The sequence below is a fragment of the Porites lutea genome, chromosome 2, assembly GCF_958299795.1.
Source record: "Porites lutea chromosome 2, jaPorLute2.1, whole genome shotgun sequence".
In the NCBI taxonomy this organism is placed as follows: Eukaryota; Metazoa; Cnidaria; class Anthozoa; order Scleractinia; family Poritidae; genus Porites; species Porites lutea.
In genome coordinates, this window is record NC_133202.1 from 1690995 (window position 1) to 1713230 (window position 22236).

The 22236-nt window shown below is 37.2% G+C and overlaps 2 protein-coding genes across 2 annotated transcripts in view; both read right to left on the reverse strand.

Annotated features, from left to right (window-relative positions):
* Window positions 1-22236, reverse strand: part of LOC140929174 (uncharacterized) — a 203655-nt gene that overhangs the window by 147385 nt on the left and 34034 nt on the right. The window lies entirely within an intron of this gene.
* On the reverse strand, window positions 786-16440 carry LOC140927268 (uncharacterized). The gene is made up of 7 exons (XM_073376898.1): window positions 16410-16440; window positions 14731-14745; window positions 12148-12174; window positions 7296-7313; window positions 7075-7098; window positions 3691-3859; window positions 786-1040 (listed from the first exon to the last, which is right to left on the reverse strand). The coding sequence occupies exons 1-7, from the start codon at window positions 16438-16440 to the stop codon at window positions 959-961; spliced, it is 366 nt and encodes a 121-aa protein (XP_073232999.1). The 3' UTR covers window positions 786-958.

Below are 22236 nucleotides of genomic sequence, written 5' to 3' on the forward strand. Positions count from 1 at the left end.
AATAGTTGGTATTCACGGGTTAAGTAAAATCACTCCATGGTAGCCTGTCTTGTAAACTCGATTACCAGCCGCCGTTCGGGAAACGAGCTCGCGCTCCTCTCCCGAAAATCTCCTCGTAGTAAACACGAGAGAGAGGCGGAAAGTCTTGAAAAAGTGACGTTTTTTTATAGGGAGCGCAAAAATTCCAAATACTCCGTGACACAGTTACTTTTGGCACCTTACAACTTCTCGCTGGGTTAATTAATTTGCTGGGAGAGGTACGAGAAAAGCTGTTAACAGTGGGTATTAAAACGTTACTGTCATTAGTTTCCTTGGGGCGTTATCAAAATGTCAAAAAAAAAAATCTTAACTGGCACATCAAGGGTTATTCAGAAGTGGTCCGGTTAAAACCTCGCTTGTGTATAAAAATTCAACACTTAAATTTGACTTTGTGGGACAAGGAACTCCTATTTAAGGTGTAGCCAAATCAGCCGAAGAGACTAAAACATTTATTCGCCTCTATCGAGCTCTTACAACAGCCATTGTTTTCTGAAGTCTCGTCAATGTTAGATCAAGTAGTGCGAGTTTTCCGGTCAGAATTCCAGGCTTCATATTATAAAAAGTTACGTACTGCTATTCTTACTTGTTTTCATTCCTTCTTTTCTTTCTCTCGATCTTTTGTTAGAAACACCTAGAACCGAAACGTCACACCTCCTCTTCGAATCAATTTTTAAATTAAAACGATAACTAGCTGTGCTTATCTACAGCTTGGAAAAAGCCAGCCTAGTATATTTCTTAACATATGCAGTCTAAAGGTTCTAACACAACCTTGAGCAGGGGTTATTTTGAGATCCGAAAAGTTTTTATTTTTATTTTTTTTTAATCATAGCTGACTTCTGGAAATGAAATGAAGAGTAATTTTAAGCTACTAGCTCAAATTTAATACAGTTGCATGCTAATGTCTCGCTCCTGTCCCTTTCTACTCTGGTACAGCTGGTGGACACAAGGTGGACAGCGGTTTGAAGTCCTCTTTGGGAAAAACAAGGTCTGTCTCGTCCTCTCTGAAAATGAAAGTAAAAGGGGTTAGGTTAAAAACTCGGTCTAGGTCAACGCATCTACATACACCTATTTCAACTGAGGTTGCTCCCGTGAACCATGTTTCATAGCCTGTAGAGCACTATGGTAAACCCTTTTGTAGCAGAAAGTTTAGTCTTGTTCACGTTCATTGATCATGAAATAATGGAGACCATTTGTGAAAAGGCGTTCAAGAGAGCTTTCAAGTCAAATGGCTACTAAAATTCTTAAGCATAAGCGAGCTGAAAAATTTCATTTTTAAAATCTGATAGTAAAAAATTGGAAGCCTCTTTTTTTACCAACATTAAATGAATATATATATAGTTGCTGCGTTTTTGCATGGGCCAGAATGCTGGTTATTTCAATAAAGCAAATCAACGCTATTCTTTGTTTTATATATATATATATATTCAGTTTCAAAAAAATTGCCTCAAAAATAATTAAACACGTAATGTTAAATTATTTATTGTTGTTCAACAAACGCCTTGAATTTGATTTCTTTTTAACTCCATCCAAAATTCCCACGTGCGCGAGCCAGGCAAACTCGTTGAAAATTTGTAGTATTTGCATATTACCATAGAGAAAAACCTAACCTCAATCACTGTCTTAAATTAAAAAGCCTGGAATAGGATTCAGCGTTTTGAAATACATTGTCTTAACGTTCTGCTGACGTCACGCTTCTATGCGGCATAGAAGCGTCAGCAGCGTTTGCTTTGTAGGTTCAAGTTCGTTGCGGGCACATAATTTACTTGCCTTGCAACAATAATGCACCGCGGGCCATGAAACATGGATCATGCATCATTCTTCTCTGAACCAACCTTAATTGAAATAGGTGTATAAGGAATACAATGGGTATTGTTATATAGTTGGGAAGTTTTTCATAACAGCGCGTACTCTCACTGGTCCCCTTCGAGGTCATACCTGATCGAGCAACATTACAAAATCTATGACGTCAGAGGGTAACAGTGCGAATGTTGACCAGCGACTGCCGTTACAGCGAGGTTTAATGATGGAGTTCCAGCTTCAAAATTTCCGGCTATATAACAAATCACTTCAAGACCGGTCCCTCCCTTTGTTTCCCAAGAATCTATGTTTCTTTCGGCTTCACCTCGGGAAACATTGAGATTCTCGAGAAACAGAATGAACTGTTTCCTTCGGGCTGGTAAGTTATGAGTTGATTTATCCTGCTTTAACCATGTAAAAGAAAGGAAAAGAAGATTTCAGGCAGGCAGAAACTTGCCCTACACATACCAGGCAATGAGGTGTGTGCTAGCGCATAAATGCAATCAATACTCCAAGGGCGAACCATAACAACACCCTACATCCTCCACAGACACAACAGACAGTCCTCTGATGTGATTAAGCTCATTTCAGCATGATTAAACAGTGTAATAAGACACTGTATGACACTGACGCCAACAGTTGCTGTTGACTGCTGTCTCAAGGATGATGGACTTCTTTAATTCCTGGGACTGTCATCAAACAATACCTTAAGACTATCACTTTGTGTGTATTTTTTTATGTTATTACTATAATAATAATAATAATAATAATAATAATTATTATTATTATTATTATTATTATTATTATTATTATTATTATGATCATCATCATCAGGACAACTATTTCGCCACATAGTTTTGATAAATATGGTTAGAAAACTTCGTGTAGTCAGTGATATTGTATGTGGTCATACTATGGATTGAAAAAAAAAAAAACGGACTTCATGCCCTAATACAATTACATAATATATGACCGAACTGGAAACTATTCAGTCATTTTAAAATCATGAATTTCAAAAAATATGACAAACAAATCATCAGTTCTATTTAAATTTATTTATTCTTCTTAAAGTTTAATGGTTATTATTCTTCATCCAAAATATTTCCCCAATTCTGATTGGCTAAAAGCACACGCATAATTCCCCATAACCAGTTACTGATGACCAAATTTAGAAAAATTTTGTGTTTACCGAGGAAATGACGTCAAAAATGCAGCCTTCTACGGGTTAATGAACCGTTAACCGAGAAGACCTGGGGACGAGGTTGAGTTGTTTTGGTTGTGAAAACAAAAATGGCCGACACTTCACTCGTTTCAAGAGTAAGAACTACAGTTGGAACTACGAGAAGTAATAGCTAAAAACATAACAAAAACAGCAAGAAGACAACCTCGGAGGGCGACATCTGCTATTTGGAGAATATTTGCGGCGCTGGACAAACCTAAAGGTACACTATCGAAGATGAACTTAACATCGATGGTTCGATGGAGGTAAGCATGTTTTAGCTATGTTTTTAAACTAGGAATTATTTTGAATGAATAATAAAACGATTATTGAATTCGGCTTTCTTATCATATGAAGAATTATGGAGATCTCGGAGGGTGTTATCCGTCGAGGCTGTACACCCTCCTCGATCTCCGTAATTCTTCATAAGATACTCAGCCTTATTCATTAACTGTTCAACAATGATGATGATGATGATGACGACGACGACGACGATGACGATGACGATGACGATGACGAAGATGATGATGACGAAGATGATGATGACGATGATGATGATGACGATGATGATGATGATGATGATGATGATGATGATGATGATGATGATGATGATGATAAAAGAGAAGACGTTTTACCTTGCTACAAGCCTCAACAGCAATTCAACCTTCTTTGAAGAATCAACCTTCATTGGGTCAGCAGTGGTGAAGTACTGGGAGCTGTATCCTTGTAATGTTGTTCCTCCTGCTTTCCACGTTGGGTCGTTTTCCGGCAGGACACGACCAGGATTAACATCTTCACCAAAACCTATCACCACAAAATAATGAAAAAAAAAAAAATCGTTCTCGGACAGTACAGACAGTTGCGAGCCTTTTTATAAATCTTACTATTTTATCAATTAATTCATTTATTTATTTGCCACACGATAAGAGAAATGTAAAAATATAAGGTATTAAGTAGAAAATTAATGGCGAGGAGACTTAACAGAAACTATAGGAAGCTGAGAGGTTAGGCCTCCTCCAGTCACAGGCTATGGCTCTTCAAATCGAGTGAAGCAAAAGATCGCGTTAAGTCTAAGGTGGACATGGTGGAAGTGATCAGTTTTCATATTTACTTAATATTAATTTAATCTTTAGTACACCGGCATCTTGCAGAGTCCCTAGTGCTGAGCTGGCTCCAAAAAAGTTTGTCTCTTAGATTGAGGTGCATAGAGACGATGGGAAGCTTTTTAATATATAAAGCAAAAAAAATTACGCTCCTTTAACAAAAGTAATTGCAAGGCTTTGCTGCCTTTTGAAGTCATAATACGCTAAAGCCTGCACTACCAAAACCTGACGCGCAACTGCCAATTCCCCATTTGAATCATTTTCATTATATGTAGCCCTATATATCATCCCCATGGGTGACCACACAGGTTTGCCTGTTTAAAGTTGCTCCGCAGGCAATCATGATTACATCTGGCAGAGAGGAGTCGCTAAATGTTAAAAAGAAAAACTGTCTAAATATCTGCAGCATCTATTCACATCTACTGACGCAACAATTAGTACACGACAAAGTACAAGACCGTAACAAAACAGTACTTACCCTGAGTAAATCTCATGAAAAATGAAAAAAGAAAACCAAAATACGATAACGCAAAAAATGGTTTAACTAAGATTATCAAGCCACACTTTAAAATCCTCGAGCCGACGTCTACCCAAATTTATGACCCAAACCCAACCGTTTATATTCAGTGATCATCAACACAACAAGAAACAAGACACTATGGAGCGTACAATTCAGCGTCGTGGTTGTGGAACTGATTAATTGTAAATGCGGAGGAATCGTAAGAAGTGAAATACGGTAGAGTAAGGTGTTAATTTGCGAAATTATGGGATTTGTCAGGATATTCTGAAAAGAGCAACATCCAAGAGACCTACTCGCCAAAAACTAGCATTTCGGAGCAAATTATCCTGAGATATTAGCCCAGTTATGCTCTGATGACTCCATACAAATCCTTCTAAATTTGACTTGGGTCTAAACGTTTAGACTTAAGTCAAATATGAGGTTACTGGCGGTGAATAAAAAGTCTAACAAAACAAACAGTGAAAAAAGATTCTCTATTCTTCTTACATCAGGCTTCAAAAACATGATTTAGAGGTAGCACATCCACAACGTGGTTCTTCATCTACCTGATCCCTGGTCGAATTGGAATTTGGAAATGTTGGTTTTTGAGGAGAGGGGAAAACCGGAGTACCCGGAGAAAAACCTCTATGAAGATATGTAAGGCATGGGTAAGGAGTCAATTACGTTGAGCATGGAATTGGCTAAAACCCAATGTTACGAGTTCGAATGTTTTGAACAATTCACCATGGGCGTAGAGGGAGGGATGTCGGATCATCACAAGGAAGTTTAATACCAAAGGAACATAGTCTTTACAAAGCTGTAAAACACAGCATCCTCCAACACAAACTTGACTTGAACTTAAGTAAAACTAAACAGCCTCTGCCAATAATAACAAACTCTCACTTGAACTTCAGATATCTTACGGCTTCCAGAACTTAAAACTCGACCTTCGTCGCACTTGACTAAACACAGCACTCCAGCTCGTGGGAAAAAACTTAGTTCGTCAAAAGAACTCGCTTGGAACTAGTATACCGTTTGACTTAAGGTTCAAGAAAATACTAAACAGGCTAAACAATAGTAACTGATGCAAATCTGCTGACTCATGCTGAACTGTAAACATGCCCTAATTAATTATTCAGGAATAATCCAACCCCCACCACCGATTTTCACTGAGGGGATGGGGGGGAGGGGGGGGGGGGGGTCTGTACACAGGCCATTTTATGAGGGAGACAAGAAATTACAGAAATTTATGAATACTATCATGAATACCGAAATTATGAATACTTTCCAGAAGACTTTTGCCCAGGATAGTAGCTATTTCTACCACCATTATTTTCCTTTCTGATAATTCAACATGCTAATACCAACTCTGACATTATTTGCTTTACCGCAAAGAACTATTCTCTTATTTTCATTTGTTAGCAATGTTGTGAATTATAATGTAGTATTCTTTAGTTAAACTCGTAGTCGATGGAACAGCCGCACAAAAAATAGATAATAAGCTAGCAAAACAAAGTTTTCCTGTGCTGAACTGAAATATAGACGGAAGTAGTACGACAGACACTGCTTAATTTTGCTAAGAATGATAATTGTGTCCCTCATAGACTACGTGATCAACCCAAGAAAAATGAAAACAACTTGAAAGAACACAAGAATGAGAATGAGAGAAACAACGAGAGCTTCCCAATTGGATTTCTCATTTTTTACTACCCTTATTTTTCCAGAAACCCTTGCTTTTCCCTTAATAAACTAACACTTCAGTTTTTTAAAGGAAACCTGTCAAGAAAAATTTTAAAAGCGAAAACCTTGCTCGTTTTATGACTGAACAAGGAACATGACTGACAAGGAACAGCAACGAACTAAAGAATAAAGAAAATTGTAGACTGAACTTTTCATTTGAACAGAGCTAGACCGGCACCTTGCAGTGTCCCTGCATTGCTATGCTGCCTACAAAAAGCCTGTCTCTTAGCATTACGAATAATTTTTCTAGGTCTTCTAGCTGGGGCAAAGCCATCATGCAAGCACCGGGATACGTTAAGTTGCATGAAGAGGCTTTTTGAAATATCAAGAAGAATACGTTATTTTATATAAAAAAAAACTTATTGCACGGGCTTTCTCGGCCTGCTTCCCGCCTCTAGTAGTCATAATACACCTAAACCTGCAGGATTACCAAAGCCTCGTGTATTAAGATGTCGCAACGCTATTACGCAGTCTATTGCAAACGCCCAATTTAACACGCCCCGTTTAACACAGATTTACCTGCATAAGTTTGCTGCATCATGACTGACAGAGCAGAGTCGCCAAATTTAAGACAAAAAAGGACCGTCTGAATATCTGCTGTATCTATTCTCATCAACTAACCAAACAATTAGGACATGACAAAGTACAAGACCGTTACGGTAACATAGTTTACTTACCCAAAGGAATTGATTGAATCGGACCTGACCAACAACACAAAAAAAAAAAGAAAACCAAAATAAGATCAGGCAAAACTATGGTTTAAGGTAGATTAACAAGTCACCGCACTTTAAAATCGTCGGGCCTGGATTACATGGCAAAAAAGGAAGAATCTGCATCTATATTTTACATTATCAGAGGCAACAAGCTCAAATGAGAAAACGGAAAAGGTTTTACTTACGGTGAGGTACTTTTCTGCCTGATATTCACGGATTATCAACATGAAAAGAGAAAGAGAAAGATAAAAGAGATGTTAAAACACGAATAACAACTGATATTTTTTGCTTTATCGCAAAGTGCTGATAAATCGTTTTCTTTTTTTCAACAATTTAGCAACATTTTTTTTCTTTTTAAATTCAGCCCGCTCTATTACGTTTAAGTAGAGCCACAGACTCCTTGGTCACTCGCGACAACAACAAACTACAAACGAATATTTACAGAAAACCGACACATACCAACCGATTACTCAGACACCAGAGCCCAGTTGTTCAAAGGCCGATTAGCGCTAACCCAGGATTAAATTTTTACCCAGGTCTGTTTTTCTTTTTATCAAAAGTAATTTCTCTACCAATTTCCTCTATTCTTGTGAGAGTGGGCAATCATCAAATTGTAGGCAAAAGAGAATTTAACTGAATTTGCTTTCTAAGCTTTCACATTTCAAATTTCGCACTAACCCTGGGTTATCTTAACCCAACGTTGAATAATCCGGCCCAGTCTTACAACCCGACCTCTCACAAGGCTATTACTATCCGGACTTTGCCGAGACGAGCGAAACTAGTTTGCGACTTACCGGACAGCCTACAAGACGAGACTGATTATCTTAACAACGTTTTTGGTAAGAACAATTACAACACGTACTTTGTTAGACGGAACACTCACAGTAACACTGATTCCAACACTTAGCCCAACGTCCACTCTGGCCCTGTTACGACAGCGACTATACCGTACATCAGAGGCACCTTTGAAACTATCGCATGTATATTACAACCTTACAATATACGTGTTGCACACAAACCGATAACCATTTTACGACGACTTCTTACTAATGTCAAGGACAAAGACAGAGGACAGACAGGGAGCAGTATACAAGATCAAATTCTGCGACTGCTAGGCTTCGTACATGGTCTGTACTGCCCGCTCGACCTCGCCATTGCACTGTGAATACAGTGGGGATGATGAAATATGTCCGAACCGCCATAGAGCTTTAACCTCTTTAAGACAGAATCCATCAGGAAATTGATTAATTTTAAAATTCAAACCTTGTAACAGAATAATTTTAAGTATTGCATTCTTTTTCTTATTTTTCAAGGGCTATAGATGTAATTAGTTATCTGTAATAACATCAAAGAAAATTTCTTATGGGAGCCCGTGAAAACAAATTTTAAATTTCACAAAATGACATCTTACACATGAAGTTTCAAAATTTTATCTGTGTTTTCACATTTCGTCTGAAATATGACATTTATTTTTGGCTACGATGAGAAATTGCCTCTGGTGTTATTATTATACCTCTATAGTCATTGAAAAGTGTAAAAAAGAATTCGATATTTTTTAAATTATTCTCACAAGGTTTTTGTCCACTGAAAATTAAAATTACAAAAATTCTTAGTCGATTCCGTCTTAAATTGTTTGGATGCAAATTGACTGATTGATTGCAACTTTTCTTCTCAAAACGGTAAAAAGGATGCTCTATTTAGGCTATCTTTTGTTACGTTATACGTTGGGATTTATAATCTAGAAGTATCTTTTAATTTTCACTTGACATTTCTACAATTAAATGTGATTAAAATGTTCACTGTGCAGTAAAAACTGTGTTTTATCTTACTCTCGGCTATTTTCGTCGAACTCCCGATAACTCGAGCTACCGATAACTAGAACCTTTTTTCGATTTCCCTTGAGGGTTCGAGTTATCGGGAGTCACTTGTGCAAGACATATTTCAACGTCGCGTGAATAGTAATCTATCACAAACAGCCTAACTGTGACCTTTATGGACAAAGAAGTCTGCTGCAACTTTTCCCCACGGTCTTCTCGATCTCACGAAAACGTCCACGCCAGCAAACGGAAAAGGCTGCATTTTTACATGTGTTTGTAATTAATACCTTGGTGGGCATCGTGTAGATGTCTCAGAGGACGTTCTGTCTGAGGGTTTCTGGACGAAACGCTGGTGTGAGGCTGGTAATGTTACCATGACAGCGATTACAAAGAAATCTTATTCAGTAGAGATTAGTTTTCCTCGGACATGTTCCATTGTTATGTTAAACTACATCACCCGCATACGGACACAAGCAGTTTGTGGTCTGTCTGCACTTTTACCGTTGGTAACCCGATGTTCTAGAAACCAAGTTAATCAGCAATGCTTCTTTTTCGATTTGCGCAGAGATAATTGATGGAATCCAGAATTGGCGTCTAAATTTGAGTACACTGCGCCTTGCCCAATGCTTCCAAGCGTACTCTGTACTGTTAGAGTATAAATTTGGTACAGTTCTCTTTTAACCGCTTGGTGTAACTTTGTTAGACCAAAATATGTCGTATGTCGCCATTTGGCCATGGGACAACTACTATGAGGGGTAAGGGTACTTTCCAGGAGGAGGTCATGGCATAATGGTTTCGCATCATCATTCAGCTTGGCAAGCCCTTTAAACAGTTTTGGGTAGACTTCTAGAACATCTTCTTTCCAGCGGAGAGGAGGTGGGGGTACCTTTACTTCAATAGCCTTTATAGTGTACATTCCTGGGATATCATGAATGAGTCTCAAATGGTGAAAAGAGGGAATGCCTAGAAGTAGTTTGGGTGTACCAGTAAACTTTCTCTTTCACCAAATTTTGGCCATGTTTTAAGGACATCTCCACATACCCAACCTGTATGTTTTCCCAGCCTGTATGTTTTACCCAGCTGTATGTTTTCTGCTCCGAGTAGGTCCCTATATTTGGAGCTGAAAGCTTGCCACATTAGGGCGTCTAGGCTGCCTCTAGAATGACTGATACCATATGAGGCCGGATGTAGTATACCGTGGGGATTGAGCCGAGCTGGGTCCGATAGGCCCGTTTCACAGACATACGACGCGTGGGTAGATGTGCTTCTAAGTAAAGTGAATCAAACCGTAGATGTATTCTTCTTTCTGTTACGAGTCATAAGCGAGGGAATTAGATAAACCATTTGCTAGGTAAAGTTTCTTAGTACTGAGTCTTGGACGTAACCTGTACACAGACTTTGTTTTCTTTTCTTTTAGTTCTTTTGGAAAATACCTCCCCTCACCCCTACCCCCTTGCGCTGGAGACGAATAAGTCCCGCGGTTTTTGTTTTTTATCACTCGCGCTCGACGGACTTTGAAGAGAAAATAGAGGGTCTGTGAACAGGCCATCTTGGACAAAGACACTACTTTATAGTTTTGCTTAATTGTTTAACTTTAACTGATTCTGAACTGAAGCCATAATTCCGACGCATATATTATTTACGCTTTATCATCAACATGAAAAGGAAAAGTATGTTTATGAACAAAAAACTAATAGCAACTTGATTCTCTTTGTTTAACCTGATAAACAACATATTAATAGCGGATATTCTTTGCTTTATTGCAAACTTCAAAATTCAGGCTATATAGAGTTGTAAATGAGTAGAAAATAGCAACTTTGTGCATTACTTGTTGAAAATGCAAATGGAAGTAGGTATAGAGACAGGACTAGTTAGTTTTCGTGCATCTTTCTTGTATGACCTGAGACAAGCAATGCAAGAACAGAATATGTGGCGTTCAGTGAGAAATAGGCGTACTACTATATTCATTGATCAACATGAAAAGGGACAGAAAGAAGATGAAAATATTATTTAAGCATCAACACACCACTAACACCATCCAATATTAAAAGCATAGCAAAAATAAATCGTGCGTCTTGATTGGTTCAAAGGGTAAACACAGTGAATAGCCTGCTTCAGGCTCTAAGATAGTAGGCCGGTTTTGCAGTGATATGGACATCCCCGCGTTTTGGGCATCCCCATTCCCAAAACCCCTTGTGATATGGGCATCCCCATCTCATATTACCTTAGCGTTTTGGGTTAGGGTTAGGGTTAGAGATTCCCATATCACTAGTAAGGAGCATTTAAGATTAAAATGAAAACCAAACTAGGAGACTGTTTCCAAAAATATCTTTTGAAATAAATGTAAGCGGTACAAAAATCGGTCGCCCAAACTTGTAATCTTGAAAAGCGGTGTTGCCAAACCGTGACAGTTTGCAGTTTCGCCCTCTTGTAAATTCCCGTGAAAGCAATCAGTAAACTAATATTAAGACCCTTCTTTAAATAATGCATTCTCTTCATGTTTCCGAGTTCCCCTACCGAATTGCGTATACTGAACGAAAAGAATGGATTTGCACAAACTTGGTCCTTGCAAAATATTACGCGAAAATGTAAAAACTGTGGAGTAAATATAGGGTAAGGATGGTGAATGCTTTTATTAGCATTTATGCCTTTAGCACTATTAGGTTAAATTGAAGGTTGCAGTAAGGATATGGATAAACCACACTGGTAAAAACAAAGTTGCACGGTATTAAATTCAAATGTAGAAGGGAGACAGACACTAATTATTTCTGCAACATTTTTCTGAGGTTAAAGCACATAAAAAGAAAAGTCAGGGACGTCATTTACTGTCATGTGTCACATTCACTGAACACCAAGATGAGAAGACAAAATAAAAGACACAAATGTTGTTTAAACATCAACAAACACTAATACCTTCTGATATACTTTGCTTTATTGCAAAGTGCTGCAAGATTATCTACTACTATTAACCAACCTAACCTGTGCCAGGCTCTCAGATAGTATAACGGGGACGTATTAAAACGAGCAAAGCGAAAACAAGACGCGCGCGACTTGGGAAAGGGGCTTTTTACTTAACGACTTTTCACTACTATCTTGGAGCCTGGAACAGGCTAATATTAACTGATTTAGTCCAGTTAGTTCTGCGTCATCTTTTAACACCTACTGAGGCAACATGGTCTGAACAGAAAACAAAATAGAAGCCACCGGAAATACTGCTTACCATCGTTTAAAGTTGCTGCTCTAGGAACTGGAAATTCAACATGAAAAAAAAAAAAAGAAAAGAAAAGAAAAAAGAAAGACGAAAATGTTATTTAAACATTAATCAAAACACTAAAAGCAACTTCCATCACTTTGCTTTATATCGCTAAGTACTCTTAGCTTATATTTATTTTTTAGCCATTCTAAAGCAATGTTATATGGTGTGATATAATTTAAGCTTTATTTAGTTTAATGCTCCGTATCGGTATGTAGCGTAGGGCCTGAGTCCAAGTTGGGTCAGACATGCGGAGTTTTTGTAGTCTTTCAAATACACTCAATAAAGTGTGTACCTTATAGGCTATCTGGATGATGGCGTCATTTTACTACTATGACCAGAATCCTTCAGGGTTTTGCTTTCTTGTTCAAATTAGGACTTTTGCTATTTAAACCTCACTGGGGCTACCAAATTAAAATATGAAAAGAAAACCCAAAAGAAATTTGGTCGCAGTAATAAAATGACGCCGTCGTGCAAATTGCCTATTGGTACTTCATTTCGCGGGTCTTTGATTTCACATTTAATACCCTTTTTTCATATTTTCCTATTTAAACCCGGCGAAATACCGTCTCGCCAAAATTGCAAATTTAAGTACCCGCGAAATTAAGAACCAATAAGGTGCATGGGCGTGTTAGAGAGTGAACTGAAAACCAGCTGTGCCATTCTGTTTGTGTTACGTTTGGTGACAGCGGTACCACTTTGGCCAGGTAAGACACCGTGTAAGCGTTGGAAGAACTTGGAAGAAAAAAGTACAAATGGTCCAAGCACTAGCACCCTGACCAATTTGTCCGACATCACTGTTTTCATCAAACTCGAAAGTTTCTCAAGATGGCCGGTGAAAGCTGAGTTGTGTAGAGACGTAACTTTAAAAGCGTTAACGCTTTAACTCTAGGGTCCTGAACTTCACTGTCAAATATAGCCCGCGTACTTGAAAGACCTCACCGAACACACCTAATACTTCTAACCGCCGAGCCCGTTCTGACCATTCATCTCCAGATCTAGAGGTCTTGTCAAAAAACATATTCCCATCCTATCCTACGAGCCAAGTCAAGACATCCTCCATAAAGCGGCAAACTATTAAACACCCACCCTCTATTAAGCGACCAGTAATCAAATTCTCGAAGTAGTTGTAGAAAAGGTTTTGACTAGTGGTGGGCCGATGATTGATTATAATCGAAAGTTGATCGAAAAGTTCAAGCGACGCGACAATCGATTATGCTTTTTTCATGATCGATTGTCGCGGAAAAATTAAAAATTTATTGGTGACAAATAAAAGTATTAAAATCAATAAAAATGTACGTTTAATATCTTGGTGTGAGTTGTCTTTTTTCGTGGACTCCTAACTTCTAAGTCATGACAGCAGATATAAGATTGAATGTGTTTACCTGTGCGTACCCTGCGCGCGGTGTTGTTGTCACTTCAAATACACCACGCTTATTTGAAAGATGTGGCATGCTAAGTTGCTTTGTATTTCGCAAACAACTGAACCAAAACATAAATTACAAGCTCACTGTTTTGTGTTTGTAGTATCACTACTATCACTAGCGAATGAAAGGTATTAAGAAACAACATCGCAGCGAAATGTCGCCTAAAATTAATCCCCAAGGTCCTCTCTCAGACCTGCCTCGCTTACATGTTTTTGACGAGTCCAACATGGCGGCTGAAATGGCCGAGATGGAGATCTGTCGTTATCCTGGAAACGACAGGTCAAAAGTGTGGGAATATTTTGGTTTTTATCAACTGAAGGAAGGGCCCAAAACAAAGGAAAACTTGGATATGACGAAGGTAATCTGTAGGCTTTGCAGAAAGCAATACGCCAACAAAGGTTTGTGGCACGTGTGTTTTGTTGATTTCGTGTCAGTCTCACTTGAACTGCTGCAATGTAATCTTGAACGTAACAACATGCACAGTCTGGTAGATTTTTCCGATTATAATCGATGATCGATCGGTTGGGGCAATCCGATTATTTCCGATGGTCGATTGTGAAATCTCAACCGATTCCCACCACTAGTTTTGACTAACAATAGACGACTGTTTAACTGTGACAACAGACGGATCGAAACGCACTATTAACCACTCCAGAAATACTATAACATACCATAATGCTCATTGGCTTTGTTTGTCACTCCAAAGTTTTGCAAAAGCATTGTTTTCAGTTTCTCTTGGGGCCATTTTAACTCCCAAACAAAGAGCATGATATGTTACAGTATTTCTGGAGTGGGGTATTCAGGACTACGTTCACCCGGACGATCAAACTCTACCTACTTTTGAAATGACTCCTGTGTTCAAACCTTTCACAGGAACCGAATAATCGATAAAGATCGATAGTAATCGTCATCAATCGAAGATTGATATCGATTTCCGATATCAATCGATACAAATCGACAAAGAAAACAGTTGTGACTTCGATTAATATCGATTTCCGATAGATATCGATGATGATTTATTTATCGATAATAATAATAATTATAATAATAATAATAATAGTAGTAATAACAATAATGATAATTATTAATAACAATAATGGGGGAAGTCAGGCACACAACTTACCAAGGCAACATGCGTCTATGTATTTCATTGATTATCGACATGAAAAAACAAAAGAAGAAAATCAATGTTGTTTAACGTACCTGATAAAATGAACAATCAACATGCTTATAGTAACTTCGATATTATTTGCTTTATCGCAAAGCACTGTTAACTTATTTTCATTTGTTAGCAATATTGTGTATTATAATGTAGTATTCTTTCGTTAAATTTGTAGTCCGCACTATGGCATAGTGACACAATAGATAGATCATTCATTGTTTTAATCCATTGTTCAGTAATTATGCTTTATTATTCATTCAAAATAATTCCAAGTTTAAAAACAAGCTAAAACATGATTACCTCGGTCAATGTTTAAAAGTTCAATATCGATAATCATCTTTATCGGGAAGTTTAGGAGATAAAGGGCTGTTCATGTCTGCAAATAAACTCCAAATAGCAGATGCATGCCTTCCGTCGAGTTGTCTCCTTGTGCCATGTTTTTAGACAATAGTTCGCCGTGAAACGAGTAAAATGTTCTGCCATTACTCACTTACACAGCCATAACTTACTTCGAAAACAACTCAAACCCGTCCCCAGGTTTTTTTGTTTAACGGTTCAATAATCTGCAAGTTTGCTAAACTTTCGACGTCATCGGTTCAATATGGCAAAAATCTTCCAAATTTGGTCAACAGTAGCTGGTTATGATGAATTATATGCGTGTGATTTTAGCCAATCAGAAACGGAGAAATATTGTGATTGAAAAACAATCTCATTTACATCACTTTGAAAAAAAAAACTTAAATAGAAAAAATGGAAAACCACTTCGCTTTACAACATCAACTCCAAGAGTTTCTCTATTAAGACCAGCTCGGTGCAGCATTGCTAAGAATAATAATTGTGTCCCTCGTAGACTACGTGATCAACCCAAGAAAAATGAAAACGAATTGTTAGAATGTTGAACGCAATGAACACTTAAAGAATAAGAGAAACAACGAGAGCTCGCTTCCCAATTGGATTTCTCATTTTTTCCTACCCTTATTTTCCCAGAAACCCTTGCTTTTCCCTTAATAAACTAACACTTCAGTTTTTTAACAAGGAAACCTATCAAGAAAAATTTTAAAAGCGAAAACCTTGCTCGTTTCATGACTGACAAGGAACAGCAACAAAGAAAAAATAAAGAAAATTGAAGACTGAACTTTTCATTTGAACAGAGCTAGACCAGCACGTCGCAGTGTCTCTGCATTGCTGTGCTGCCTACAAAAAAGCCTGTCTCTTAGCATTACGAATATTTTTTCTAGGTCTTCTAGCGGGGGCAAAGCCATCATGCAACCACCGGGATACGTTTAGTCGCATGAAGAAGCTTTTTGAAGTATCAAGAAAAAATACGTTACTTTATGAAAACTCATTCTGCATCCCGCCTTTAGTAGTCATAATAAGCTCGATATAGTTTGCTCACCCCGCGCAAACTACTGTAAGCTTATTTGATTTAGTGCTCTATTTTGATCATTGTAAGTTAGAATTTCTAAGTTAAATGTAAGAAAAAACTCATTGGTTTTGCTGTATGTTTCCATCAACTGAAGCACAACGTACGAGTTATGAGAACACGGGTGCGACCCCGTTCATTCATTAACTTACTAGGCATAAGCAAATAATAATAATAATAAATAAAATATATGGGAGAAGACAGACACACAACTTACCTTCATCTAATTTTGTCAATATGTATTTCATTGATCATCAACATGAAAAAACAAAGGAAGAAAATCAATGTTGTTTAACCTGATAAACAACATACTTATAGTAACTTCGATATTATTTGCTATATAATAATAATAATAATAGTAATAATAATAATAATAATAATAATAATAAATATTCTCATACATTTTCTGTAATTCGACAGCTGTATTAAAATTACAGAAAATGTATGGAAAAATTGAGGTTTTCTAAAAACTGATCACGGACTTCTTTGTACTCCAGATTTAAGGTGTAGTTTCTTTGAACTCGTAAGTTAGTCTGTTCACATAAAAAGGAACAAATATATGAATTCAGGAAGAATTATAAATAGGCGGAGAGAAAAGAAAGAACGATAAAAGTGCATGAGCATTATTAAAACGCCAACAGACCACTAATACCAACTGAGATATTATTGGCTTTGCCGCAAACTACTAATAACGCTTTAGCAACTTAATGATGTCTTTTTTTATAATTCAGCCCGCTCTATCAACTTTAAAGCTATAAGTCTCTCGTACACTACGTGATCAACCCTAGAAAAATGAAAACAACTTGAAAGAATGTTGGATGCAATAGGCCATTTGCACGAGGCGTCGTTTTACTACTACGCCCAGAATTCTTTTCGTTTCTCTTTTCGTATTTAAATTTGGTAGCCCCAGTGAGGTTTAAATAACAAAAGCCCTAATTTGCACAAGAAAGCGATACCCTCAAGGATCCTAGTCATAGTAGTAAAATGACGCTATCATGCAAATGGCCTTTTAACACTAAGAATGAGAGAAACAACGCGAGCTCGCTTCCCAATTGGATTTCTCATTTTTTCCTACCCTTGGTTTTCCCACACGTATCCGGATTCAAATCGAATTTGCCCGTCCACACGTATCCGACCGTATCCGGATTATTTCTGTTACCCAGGACTCCTCTGGGAATATTGGAAACTGAGCATGCGTCGAGGTAGCCATCTTGAATACAATATTCACGGTACAACTGACCTCGGCATATCCGGATTTAGCGTCCACACGATTCTGGATTCATAGCGTATTCAAAAATTTCCATTCTGGAGAGCAAATTAAAAAAGTGGCGGATTCGTATGCCGAATTCACCGGATACGTGTGGACGAAAGCCAAAACCGGAGAGAAAAAATAGCGGATTAAAAAATATCTGGATACGTATGGACGGGCAACAATAGGTTTCTCTGATCTACTGGTAAAAATGCATTAATAGCAACTCGATATAGTTTGCTCAACCCGCGCAAACTACTGTAAGCTTATTTGATTTAGTGCTCTATTTTGATCATTGTAAGTTAGAATTTCTAAGTTAAATGTAAGAAAAAACTCATTGGTTTTGCTGCATCTGTTTCCATCAACTGAAGCACAACTTACGAGTTACGAGGTCACGGGTGCCACCCCGTTCAATCATTAACTTACTAGGCATAAGCAAATAATAATAATAATAAATAAAATATATGGGAGAGGTCAGACACACAACTTACCTTCATCTAATTTTGTCAATATGTATTTCATTGATCATCAACATGAAAAAACAAGGAAGAAAATCAATGTTGTTTAACCTGATAAACAACATACTTATAGTAACTTCGATATTATTTGCTATATAATAATAATAATAATAATAATAATAATAATAGTAATAATAATAATAATAATTAATATTCTCATATATTTTCTGTAATTCGACAGCTGTATTAAAATTACAGAAAATGTATGGAAAAATTGAGGTTTTCTAAAAACTGATCACGGACTTCTTTGTACTCCAGATTTAAGGTGTAGTTTCTTTGAACTCGTAAGCTAGTCTGTTCACATAAAAAGCATCAAATATATGAATTCAGGAAGAATTATAAACAGGCGGAGAGAAAACAGAGAACGATAAAAGTGCATGAGCATTGTTAAAACGCCAAGAAACCACTAAAATCCTAAAATCTAATCTAAAATCCTCGGGCCGGATTACATGGCAAAAAAGGAAGAATAATTGGGAACATACCCTGCCTCTCCCCTCATCCCACAAACAACGTTGGACACACGTTTCCAGAATTTTTTTCCAAGTTTCAACTTTGTATAGGGCGGAGGAGGGAGAACTTCAAAGAAAATTTCGAAAAGGATGCACTGTTTTATGGTAGCCTGTGTTCACACAGCCCCCTCTCCTTTCCGTTTTCTTGTTGTAATTCATGCCTTTTTTGAGCATTAAATGCTATCCACAGATATAGATAATCTACTGGCAAAACTAAAAAAATTATCTACTAGAGACAGACGAGACTAGCATAAACCAGAGTCAAAAAAAGGACTGAATTCCTTGTAAGCATTACTTACGTAATATTGGTGCTGTCGTGTTTATTGATCATCGACATAAATAAAGAAAAGAAAGCAAGAGGAAATTATGTTTAATTATCATCAAAACACTAAAAGTAACTACAATATCCTTTGCTTTATTTGACAAAGTGCTATTGATCATCCACGTAACAATAAAAAAAAAAGAAGAAAGAAAAGAGAGAAAGATAAAAGTATTGTTAAACTTCAACAAAACACAAAAACCAACTCTTGATATTCTTTGCTTTATCGCAAAGTACTAATAACGCTTTAGCAACGTCGATTTTCTTTTTCATAATTAAGCCCGCTCTATCAACTTTTAAGTTATAGCTTTTAAAAAAGCTATAAGCCACAGAAAAGAGAGCTCAAAATAAAGTCTCCTAGCAAAACAATTCAGTTCTGCTGACTGTTGATTATTGTTCTACTTTGACAGATTTTCGAGTAATTTTTAGGTCGATGCATGTCTTGGTTTTTGATTGGTGGACTTGAACCTAAGAAAAGTATTCGTGGGTCTATTCATGTTGTCAAAGAAACAAGCGCTAACTCACTAAAATCACTTAGCAGTAAAGTAACTATGCACGTTCTATTTTCTGCCGCTGTCATTGCATTGTCATTGCGCTCAAAAACTAACTGCAATATTCTATGCTTTATTTGACAAAGTACTATTGATCATCCTCGTAACAATAAAAAAAGAAAAGAGAGAAAGATAAAAGTATTGTTAAACGTCAACAAAACACAAAAACCAACTCTTATATTCTTTGCTTTATCGCAAAGTACTAATAACGCTTTAGCAACGTTGATTTTCTTTTTCATAATTAAGCCCGAAAATTAAGAAAAGAAAACAAGAGAAAATTGTGTTTAATCATCATCGAAACACTAAAAGTAACTACAATATTCTTTGCCCGCTCTATCAACTTAAAAGCTATAAGCCACAGAAAAGAGAGCTCAAAATAAAGTCTCCTAGCAAAACAATTCAGTTCTGCTGACTGTTGATTATTGTTAACGTTCTACTTTGACAGATTTTCGAGTAATTTTTAGGTCGATGAATGTCTTGGTTTGTGATTGGTCGACTTGAACCTAAGATGTTGTCAAAGAAACAAGCGCTAACTCGTCCGTGACGTAAAATCACCAAGCAGTAAAGTAACCATGCACGTTATATTTTCTGCCGCTGTCATTGCATGTCCATTGCAGACTACATACTGCCCTGGTTCCGATTCACTGATTCTTGACACTAAAACTGCGCATGGTAAGGAAGATGAAGGCAAACTACAATCATGGACAAAAGTTGGGATACTTTTGAATTTCTGGGACGTTTTCCAATTCACACATACCCTGCCCCTCCCCTCACCCCACAAACAACGTTGGACGCATGTTGCGGAATTTTTTCCCCAGCTTCAACTTTGTATAGGGTGGGGGAGGGAAAAGTACAAGAAAATTTCGAAAAGGATGCACTGTTTCATGATAGCCTGTGTACAAAAAAACTTCTTCTCCCCTCAGATTTTTACTGAGGAGAGGAGGGAGTGGGGGGGGGAGGTCTGTACACAGGCTATTTTATGAGGGAGACCAGAAATTACAGAAAGTTATGAATACTATCATGAATACCGAAATTATGAATACTTTCCAGAAGACTTTTAACCAGGATTGTAGCTATTTCTACCACCATTATTTTCCTTTCTCCCATGTTTGCTTCTTTATATTTCTATAGTTTTCCTTCCTCCACCACCACTACCACATTTCCATTGTTTTCCCTCCACCACCACCATTACCACCACAATAAACACAACTTACCTTCGTCATCTTTGTCTATGTATTTCATTGATCATCAACATGAAAAAACAAAGAAGGAAAATCAAAAATGTTGTTTTCCCCGGGCCTGATAATTCAACATGCTAATACCAACTCTGATATTATTTGCTTTATCGCAAAGAACTGTTCTCTTATTTTCATTTGTTAGCAATGCTGTGAATTATAATGTAGTATGCTTTAGTTAAACTCGTGGTCGATGGAATAGCCGCACAAAAAATAGATAATCAGCTAGCTAGCAAAACAAAGTTTTCCAGCGCTGAAAGTTATAAATACTATCATGAATACTGAAATTATGAATACTTTCCCGAAGACTTTTGTCCAGGATTGTAGCTATTTCTACCACCATTATTTTCCTTCCTCCCATGTTTGCTTCTTTATATTTCTAGAAGTTTTCCTAATCCTCCACAGGACAGCACTCCACTCGGTAAACAAGAAGTGATTATGTTTTTTTTATTTCCTGAGTGAATCAAACTTAGTTTGTAAAACAACTTCCGTGGAATTTAAAGTGGCCAAACAAACAAGGTTTAGAGAGTGACGAAGGTAGTCTAATTGTCAAAATTATAATCTTTTAAAGATGGAAAATTCTTCAACTTTTCCATGACCAACTCCTTTTGTTTGTCTGTCCACACCACACTGTGACGAGTTTTTGTAATTCCCTCCGCCACCATGTACCACCACCACAACAAGTACAACTTACCTTCGCAATTGACTATTATGTATTTCATTGATCATCAACATGAAAAAACATAGAAGGAAAATCAAAAATGTTGTTTCCCCCGTGCCTGATAATTCAACGTGCTAATACCAACTCTGATATTATTTGCTTTATCGCAAAGAACTGTTCTCTTATTTTCATTTATTAGCAACGTTGAGAATTATAATGCAGTATTCTTTAGTTAAACTCGTAGTTGGTGGAATAGCCGCACAAAAAACAGATAATCAGCTGCCAAAACAAAGTTTCCAGTGCTGAACTGAAATATAGACGGAAGTAGTACGACAGGCACTGCTTAGTTTTGCTAAGAATAATAATTGTGTCCCTCATAGACCACGTGATCAACCCCCAAAAAATGAAAACAACTTGAAAGAATATTGGACGCAATTAACACTAAGAATGAGAGAAACAAGGCGAGCTCGCTTCCCAATTGGATTTCTCATTTTTTCCATTTTTTCCACACGTATCCGCATTCAACTACGTGGAAAATAAGGGAGAATAATTGGAACATCCCCCCCCCCCCCCACCCCCGCCACCTCTCACCCTCCGCACTGATCATCAACGTAACAAAAGAAAAGGAAAAGAAATGAAAATCTTGTTTAAACAAAAAACAATACCCGATATACGTTGCTCTATAGCAAAGTACTGTAAACTTATTTCTATTTTATCCCCGCGCAAAGCAAGCAGTGTATTCCAATTTAGGCTTTATAAGCATACACGCATAATAATACAAGAGATCTATAATCCGCTGGTAAAAAAAACTGTCCACTATTAAATCAAAATGTAGATAAGAGCACAGGCAGACAATCGTCAGTTTTTCAGCATCTATATTTAACATTCTCAGAGGCAACAAGCACAAAAAAGAAAACGGAAAAGACATTACTTACGGATGGCTCCTATCACATTCATAGATTAGAAACAGGTGGAGAGAAAAGAAAAAAGATAAAAAAAAGT